Consider the following 9,556-nt stretch of genomic DNA (forward strand, 5'->3'; position numbering starts at 1 on the left):
TGGAAATGATCCACGGAGGCAGTCGGCGGTGGGTGGCGCTGCACCACCACGATGAAGCGAGTGACAGCGACAGTGATGATGATGACGACGACGACGACGACGATGAAGATGAAGATGAAGGCGTGAAGAGCGGGTTTGGGTACTATGGGTTTGACAGGAAGAAGCTGAAGGCGTTGGCAAAAATGAAGAATTTCGGGCTTGAGAACGAGAAGGAAGATGAACAGAAGAACGGGGGTTTCATGCAGCGGGTTCGCAAGTTCTTGGGCCATTACTTCTAAGATTGTCTATATTGGCGTTTAACAGATAAAAGCACTTCATATATGCGTGCTATCACACACTGTGTGTGTGTTTTCTTCTTTCTTGGGTGGGGTGGGGTGGGGGCGATTGTGATTGGATTGTTGTGGTTTGTAAATAATCCTGCATCCATTTGAGATGGAGATGAACCTCATGTAGATACACATATATGCTTTATTTTCTACTTGATTGTGAAGATTTCACGTTTCCATTTGTTTTGTTTGAGTTTGAGACAGTGAGTGAAAATTAAAGATAAACATATTAGTATGTTTAATGAAAATTTTTAATTTAAATCGAATTTAGTTAAATCTGCATTAATTATATGCAATTGCGGTATGAATGGTATATATCAAACAAATTAACCAATCACATAATACTTATATCATAATTTGATTTGGATAAGAATTTTCCATGTTTAATTTTGAATTTTATTCATGAGGATATTGTTTTGCTATCTCTTGGTATTATGGGTTTGAGTGTGAAATTTGGTTGTGGTCATGAAATAAGGACAATCAAGAGTTTGCAAAAAAGTTTTCTTCATATTTAGACAATATTCTGAGTAAATTTAACTATTCTTACAAAGTAATAACCATAATATTACTACTCGTTAATTATTGTTGAACAAAGATGAATAATTTTCATAATTCTCAGAAGGAAGAAGCGCATGCACCAATTTGCTGGCTGCTGGTCAGTTCAGAACAGGGCAGCGGGCTAACTTGGACCGCGCCTCCACTTACATCAGAACACTGCCAGGGCAAATCTCTCTGCCCTGTGGCGCCACCGAGGCTAATATTCGAGAGACAGATCCCAGAAAACGGTGCATCCTTCAGACCGCGAATCAGACCAGGTTGCTGTACTCTGTCACCCCATACATCCTTAATTTTAACATCCTTCAGAACAGGAAGTGCTTTCGGGTTATAATTCTCGTCTGGATGGTCTCCAACGTCACCCGAAATCTTTATTCCCTTTCTTGCTTTGTCCATGTAAACATTTGATATTGTGATGTTTCTTATAACACCTCCTCTACCGATGTTTGTCTTCAAATGAATGCCAAATCCCATATTGAACAGGTTTATGTGCTCGGCTAGAACGTCCTCGACACCTCCGGATGTTTCACTTCCGACAGCAATTCCAGCAAAGGGCGATGACCCAGTTACCCTTCTAATTGTTATATCCTGACTAGGCCGACCATAAGCAATTCCGTACTCGTCCCATCCACTCTTCACGGCTACTAGGTCGTCTCCTGTCGATATGTAGGAGTCCTCGATGCATACATGGGAGCTCGAGTCTGTATCCGGAAATCATGAGGATAGAAATATCAGTATATGCCAGAGGGGCACCTGAATCTAAACTAAGGCCACAGAGTTTTGTTAATGATGCCTTATCACACAAGACATCGTACATATTGGTGAAACTAGGTTTAACCACAACCAACCAATTACACAAGTGTTAGGAGCACATACCACATGATTGGTCACTCTTTCTATACTGCACATCAATTACAAAACAAGCGAATGCAGTAGCACATGATTTAGTTGGATTTGACCACACCTAATTCGAACTAGAAGTTCCTATTAAGCCAAAGATATAAAGGTGACATTCAAGTATCTAAAATTACAAAAATTCTTGACCAAACCAGTCACATGGCAACTAATGCAGTTGCCATTAATACCTCAGCCGAATCTGGTTTGAACTAGGATTTCCCAATTAATTAATGGGCCAAAAGAACTTCTGTGGCATGAACATCAATCTAAAGAGGAAAAGGGTAAAGAAGAATTGAGAAGATACAGAGAACATAAATTCTGTTGATATATTACAGAAGGGGGCTTTACATATTGAAACACTAGTTAAAATACTCTTGACTTCCTCTCTTACAAAATTATAAGTGAACTATAAATATTTATGGCATTTTATGTGATGAATTATGGCTGAATCAATCTTGAAGCGATAAGGATATTACATTATAGCATACCTGGATCAATTCCATCAGTGTTGGGAGAGTCAGCAGGAGCCACTATGGTGGCATAATTTATAACAACATTGCTGCCAACAGGAGAAGAATGAGTAAAACCAGGTCAACTCTATATCACTAACAGGAATATAACAACCAAACCAAGTGCATTATAGTGTAATGGATGATACTTTTTTGTTAAAATTCCTGATATTCTACTACTTGAAATAAGCAAAACAACAAAGTATGTAATATTCCCTGGTTAAGATGTGCATTTATATGTCACTTGCTTAAAATCTTTTCCAAACATTTTAAGCAGGGAATAACAAGTGTTTGATAGTTTACAACCACAAAAGAAAAAGTAACTCTCCACATTATAAACAACTCATAGCAGCTACTAAGTTGTGAGATGATAGCAGATAGATGTTATTACCTGCAATATACAGGGTGTAGGTTCCAAAAGGGCGAGTTCTTGAAAGTTATATTGGAAATTATTATACTTGTGGAATTCAACAATTCAACCAGGTTAGGTCTGGTAAACTTCAGAGTTCTTTGCCTCCACATGTTCCACCAGACGTCACCTTGGCCATCAATCGTCCCATTTTCACCTATAAAGAAAGCAAATATATGAACAAAAGAATGAAAATAAGTCAGCTATTTCCACTTAAGAAACATGACTCAAGTTAATTGTTGGGTCTTTAATGTCCATCCAGTATCATATTCCAGTAAATCATGAAATTATTTTGGTTAATCATTACCACTATTGTGTTAATCCATGAAACCACTATTAAAATTTTTCAGTTAAACCCTCATGATTATCTGAAAGATTTCCTTGAGATTTTTGCTTCTGAAGTCTAAAAGGTATTGTCTCATACGTTCACAGCCCATGAGATGATCTCTCTCAGACTGACCTGTGATTATCACATCATGGAGCCCATCTCCATGTATGAAGCTCATATATCTTCCGCCAGGTAATTCTCTCCCTCTTCCATAAGAAGGCAAGGGAGATAATAAGGGCCATTCCTCAGTATCCTGCAGCAATGAAAACGGAAACATACAGTTCAAAACAATCATGGGTTACCATGTAAAGTAGAGATTGCTCTTAATCAAGACAAATTGCCTGATTTATCGTAACAAGATACATTTCAAAGCACAGATAATTAAACTTTCTAATTCTTTGGTCCAAACGCAGATACTAACTGAAGTTTTAAGTTTGTCCATTTGAAGCAATCAAATCGACTGATAATTAGAATGCTGAACTTAAACATTACTCCATTATGGTTGTGCCAAACCTCCAGTAAAAATAAAATTGAATAAAGCCCCACAACATAAGAAAACATTCACCTACACCAGAGGCAGATACATCTTACAACTCAATGCCTGATACCTACTAACATATGCAAGACAATGATAAAAATCAAGATATGTCGAATCATCACAAGCTTTTTCAACTAGTAAATAAAACGTAGAACACAATTTCAAATTAAGATGATGAAGGGTCGATTATAATACCACTGTGGCTTTGATAACAGCACCTCTGGCCAAGTACAGAGTCATGTGGCTAGTGAGATTAAAGGGTCCAGTTAAATACTCCCCAGGAGGAACGTAAAGAAGAGTACCACCTCTCCTGTGCAAATGCTCAATTCTGTATATTGCTTCCTTAAAAGCTTTTGTGTTCAGAGTCACTCCATCACCCACTCCTCCAAAATCCGTGATCGATATCTTATCATCACGATACCTCATTGGCACAATCCCCGAGCACGTTACCTCCTCGGCATTTGCCAACGCCAAGCAATTTATCAAGAGTACTATAATTCCAAAGCACACGAAAATTGAAAAATCAAGGCAGCTCATCTTGATCTGATTTTGAATCCAGAGAAGGAGAACCTCAGAACAATTGGTGGAAAATAAGTGGATTTGGTGAAGAAAAAACAAACAGAAGGCAACAAAAAAGAAGTATTCTGTAGAGTTGGATTTCGCCGACAATAATTAGCAATAACCAATAATTTGTGGTTAATGCAGTTGCTAAATTCGGATTATGGTAGCGATTTTGCAGTTGAGTACAAGCAAAAGAGTACAAAAGAGGGTTTCCTTGTATTCTGCTTCTACAAAGGCATTATAACGCAGAAAAACACAGAACGAAATCCTATTATTAAATCTCCATACAGAAAAGTGAGATCTGGAAAATGATCCAACGAGAAAACTCCAAACACGGATCTCCTACAATGATTATACAGCAAATCTGCGATACAAAGAAAAAATGAGCAAAACCAAAAGGAATGAGATATCAAATAGAGAAAATAACCGCAGCAAAACGTAGAAACAACTTAGAAAGCTATGGCAGAAAAGGGAGAAGAAAACACAGAGAAGTGAACAAAAATTACTCAAACGAAAAACACTCACGCAAACACAAGTGTGTAGTGTGTGTAGTGTGCAAAGCTACCTGAAGTTGCAAGCAGAAATTTTGCTTTGTCTGCAAGTGGTTGTCTTCACTTCTCCAGAGAGAGAGAGAGAGATTTAAGCGGAACTGAGCATCTCTCTCTTATTTTTTAACTTGTAGGAAACGAGTAATAAATTAACGGATAGTTCTCGGGGTCTGAGGGATGTCTGATTTTTTAATAGAAGTGGGGGATGTCGGATTGACGCCGTGACTGTTGTCGGATTTATTCTTTCTATTCTTTATACTAATTTATATTTCTTTTGCTCATCTACATATTTAATATTCTTAATTAAACAAACTTATTACTGACTTATTACATGTCAAATAAATTTTATCTGATTAAATTACCCTTATAATGGGTAATATACCTCATTACATACATTAATGCATGAAAATATATAAGGATAATCTAGTCATAATTTTTTTTTATTTGCTATAATGTGAAATAAGTCAATCGAGATAAATATAAATTTTTATCCAGCTTTTTTGTTAATATCAGTATCCTGCAATTTTGACTCACAAAGTAACTTATTTTTTTAAGCTGAAACAAATTTCATTGGTACTAGATATAATTTTTCAAATCACGAGGATTTAAGTGTAATTATATCAAAGTTTAGAAGAAGAAAGTGTAATTATTCCATATGTTTATAATAATATTCACCCTCTAAAATATATTCCTTAGAAAAATGATTTGGTTTTGATTAAAAAAATTAAAATAACAATACTCTTTTGTTTCAACTCGTCTGCGCCATGTGTGGTTGTCTGAATTCTTATTGCTAACTTATTGTAGGCAAAATTTAAAATCTAACCACGTAGAAATCAAAAGAGAAATCAGGACATACGCTTAGCTCCACCAAACGTCTTGACATCATGAATATGTGTATATTCACAAACTTATCTTCACTTAATTTAAGGATAATTACATTTATACCTCTTGATTTATAATCTATTTATATAAACTACCTATATTTTTGTATAATTACAAAAATCAACCCTAACCCCTAAAAGTAGGAGTAGTTTGTGTAATGATTTTGCCTTTGTTTTTTTTTTTTGGGGGGGGGGGGGGGAGGGGTGTAACTTTTTAAAAAATATGGGTGGTTTATGCAAATAATATTGACGTTTCTGATGGATGTATGTATATTTTTTTAAAAGATATAGATAATTTGTGCAAATAAATTATAAATCAGGAAGTGTAAATGTAATTATCCCATTAATTTAAGACAAACATAACACAACATATCTTTTTGAATACTCAAACAATAGTACCTATCATAAAGAATTATAATATTTATTAATTAAATATAAAATAATAATATTAATATAATATAAATATTATTTCTATATAATCAATTTATATATAAAAACTATATAAATATATGAAGAGAATACTGAAGATTGAAGTCATAAATTTCCTTTCAAAGGCCACCCAAACCTTATAAGCGCTTCAAAATATTTTATAAGATGTTTGAAAATTTATAATATATTAAATAATATTCGATAAATTTAAGAAAAATCTTATAAGATTTAAAAATAAGAACTTACGAGCTTATAATTAGCTTTTCAAAAGTAAGGAGTCGTCAATTTATTTCTAAGATCTGAATAAGTTTTATCAAATTAAATTACAAATTTATCAGTACTAACATCTTATATGCCGTATAATCTTGTTTTTATCCAAACAATACTTTATAAAATTATTTTTAAAATTAAATCTAACCTCTTATGAGCTCAAAAAATAAGTTATAAGATGAATGGGTTTATAAAAATTTTCAGATAAATTTAGCCAAACACCCTCTTAATAATTTCAGATAAATATGTATTCATTAAGATGGCATAACATAAGGTGAGTACGAACGAGAGTTAGAGAGCGCGATAATTTGTCTCAATAATTGATCCATATTAATTTATGGTACAACGCGACGTGATTGGTATTCTATTACGTAAGATATTGTCCGTTTTAATTTTAAAAGTCAGATAATTTTATACTGGTAAAAGTGTATAGCTGGGACAAGAGAGTTTAGAGTTATACCCATCTAATGCCTCATCAGTCATCAATGTGGGAAGAGAAATTGGTGGGAGGGGGGCCCTGTAATCATACTAGAAAAAACCTACCACACACAAAATCAACAAATCACTTTAAGAGAATTTTATGGGTGATTTTTGAAAAAGTGCTTTCAATATATAATTTTGAAATATTTAAAATGTTAATTTTTTGTTTTTAATACTGTTAAAAGAAATGTTTTTGAGCTAAAAGCTAAATATATTATGGTGTTATTTTATTTTGTACTACTTTACGCTTATTATAATAAATTTAATTTATATGTCCCCTTTAATTTGTTTTTTTTTTTTTTAATATACATGTCTCAAATTAATATTGGAGATTTTAAGTAATTTGAATAATTTAATATCATCAAATTTTACAATTTTACCTATTTCATATTTCAAATTTTTTGTATGTTATTTGGTACATATCTTATATTATTCCGATTGAAAAATATAAATTAAGTAGCTTTAATTAATGTATGAATATATATGATGCGCATTAAAGTCACGCGGTACTATAATGGTTGAAGAATCTTGAAAGTCCTAATATCAACGGAGGACTAATCTGTAAAATCGAGATTAGCACTTTGATGCTTAAGTCAGTAACTAGATTTACTGAAAAAGAATATGAAAATACTCGAAATAATGTAAAAAAATTACACTGTGGAGTTAAAATATTGAAACTGACTGAAAATAAGTGTGTGGAGTGCAAAAAATGAGCAGGGAGCTCGTAGCCTTGTTGTTTCGTGAGAGAGTAAAAGTAGAAAATCTGCGTGATCAAAATTACCAATTTGATTGCACCATGACTTGTATTGATAGACAGTTCTGGAGTAAAATTTGAGAATTTGTTATGCTGATATGCATACCATTGGAAAGATGTAACAAAAAGATTGGAATGGAATCTGAACTTATTTGGACAGAGATATGATGATTTGAATGAGTTTTGACTCGATTAATATAGAGGAAAATAGTTGGGATTTATTAGTATGATTTGACAGGAGACGTGGAGAGTTCATATGACATAGAATCTATGTTGTTTCACGAGTCATTCTATTAAATCTGATTTGTTTATAGATCATGTCAGGTTAATATAAATACAGAAATCATAGACTTAGTACTTTGCTCATAGGCCAGCAAAGTTGGGCTTGCTGAGCTGTTTGAGGGGCCCACTCTTTGTCTTTGGGCTTTTGAAAGAAAATTAAGAGGGGATATCAATATTTTTTTTTAACTTTAATTTACTTTTTCATTTTATTTTAACAAATAATACTCATTTTTTATTTTGCTATAACGTTCAAATTTTTTTAGAAAAATCACTTGTCGGTGGATGTCATTACCGATGTTGAATGATTACTTTATTTAAAAAATTAAAATCACTAAAAATATGAATAATTTAATATTCAATATATCTAATTCATCCTCTTGGTATTTGAATTTTAAAATTCAATTTTTTTCATGGAATATTTAATACGTGAAATTCTTTTTTCATGAATATGTGATGGTCTTATTTCAAAACCCGTCTTTTATTCCGTTTGGTTTATGATATTATATTAAATAATCATTCAATTTAAACTTTTAGATTACGAGAAAGAAAATTTTATTTAATATTTTGGCATTGATTAAGGAATTGTTCATAGTAAAATAAAAGTTGATTTTAGAGGGTGTTTGGCTAACTTATTAAAAAATCTCATAAACTTATATATCTTATAGAATATTATTTTAAGTTTATAAGATGTTCGATTTTATTTTAAAAATAAGATTATAAAGTTTTTAAATAAAATAAGATTATGGTGATAAATTTATGATTAATTTGAAGAAATATTTTATAAAATATTTTAAAAAACTTATAAGTTATAAGCTCATCAACCATTTCGACATAGGACATGCACACTTTACTTCGTATTTGATTGTTAATTATTACTAATAGTTCGTACCAGTTATTCCCTACTTGAGTGGTGAGGTTGAGATCTCATAAACAAAAGATCATGAGTTTGAGTCCTACGAATATAAATATTTAGTATTCTGTTGTTTTCTTATTTACTTTGAATTTATTGTTTGATTTATAAACACTGATGTGTTACGTATTAAATATTATAATATATTAATTTATTTAAAAATGTAGATTAATATTTTTTTAAAAAAATAAATAAAAATAAAAACTTTTACCAACAGGCAGTGGACACAAATGTAATTCTGAATAATTTGGGGGCAAATATTACTTGCCAGCCCATTGGGCCAATATGGGCTGCAAAATGGGTAAAGTGTTAAGGTCCCACAGTTGTTTTCTGAGCCCAGTCGAATCTATGATGCATTCTCGTCATTTTTTATGCAAGCAATCCTCTTGTGATATCGCAAATGAACAAATTACCCCCTTATGAAAATAAATAACGATTTACCTCCCTGTATTTTTTAAAATACAATAATTTATCCCTTTATAATTTTTAAAATGAAGCAGTTTACCTCTCTATATAGGAGGTAAATTGCTTCATTTTAAAAAGTATTAGAAGGTAAATTGCTATATTTTTTTTCATAAGGGGTAATATGCTCATTTTAAATATCACATAAAATAAATTTCTATTCACCCTTTTTTTCATTATCCTACTCAGATGATCAACGCTCAAAGATCACTTAAAATATGATTCACAACATCGGATTACTTGTCGAAACAAGAAGAAAAAGTCCATGTGGAAAATAATGGGGAAAAGCAAATTCTGTGTTTATGTCGTTAGAAAAAATATAATTTTCTACTACGGTTAATTATTATAATTAAAAAAAAATCATGATAAATATAAATTAATCACAGTTTCGCAACAGTTATTACCTGTTGTTTCTGC

General features: G+C 32.1%; 1 protein-coding gene across 2 annotated transcripts; it reads right to left on the reverse strand.

Moving 5' to 3' along the window:
* Window positions 1–813: 813 nt before the first annotated feature.
* Window positions 814–4,838, reverse strand: LOC105158621 (putative polygalacturonase). Of its 2 annotated transcripts, none has more exons than XM_020696359.2 (6): window positions 4,689–4,838; window positions 3,758–4,487; window positions 3,157–3,277; window positions 2,679–2,853; window positions 2,267–2,337; window positions 814–1,582 (listed from the first exon to the last, which is right to left on the reverse strand). In XM_020696359.2, exons 2-6 carry the CDS (start codon window positions 4,097–4,099, stop codon window positions 942–944), a joined length of 1,350 nt encoding a protein of 449 aa, XP_020552018.1. In that variant the 5' UTR covers window positions 4,100–4,487; window positions 4,689–4,838; the 3' UTR covers window positions 814–941. The 2 variants fall into 2 exon arrangements, with proteins under 2 accessions (XP_020552018.1, XP_088741949.1); XM_088885823.1 differs by having other exon boundaries at window positions 3,758–4,105; window positions 4,689–4,837.
* Window positions 4,839–9,556: the final 4,718 nt, after the last annotated feature.

Source organism: Sesamum indicum, linkage group LG1 (assembly GCF_026168435.1).
Source record: "Sesamum indicum cultivar Baizhima isolate 11 linkage group LG1, ASM2616843v1, whole genome shotgun sequence".
Classification (NCBI taxonomy): Eukaryota; Viridiplantae; Streptophyta; class Magnoliopsida; order Lamiales; family Pedaliaceae; genus Sesamum; species Sesamum indicum.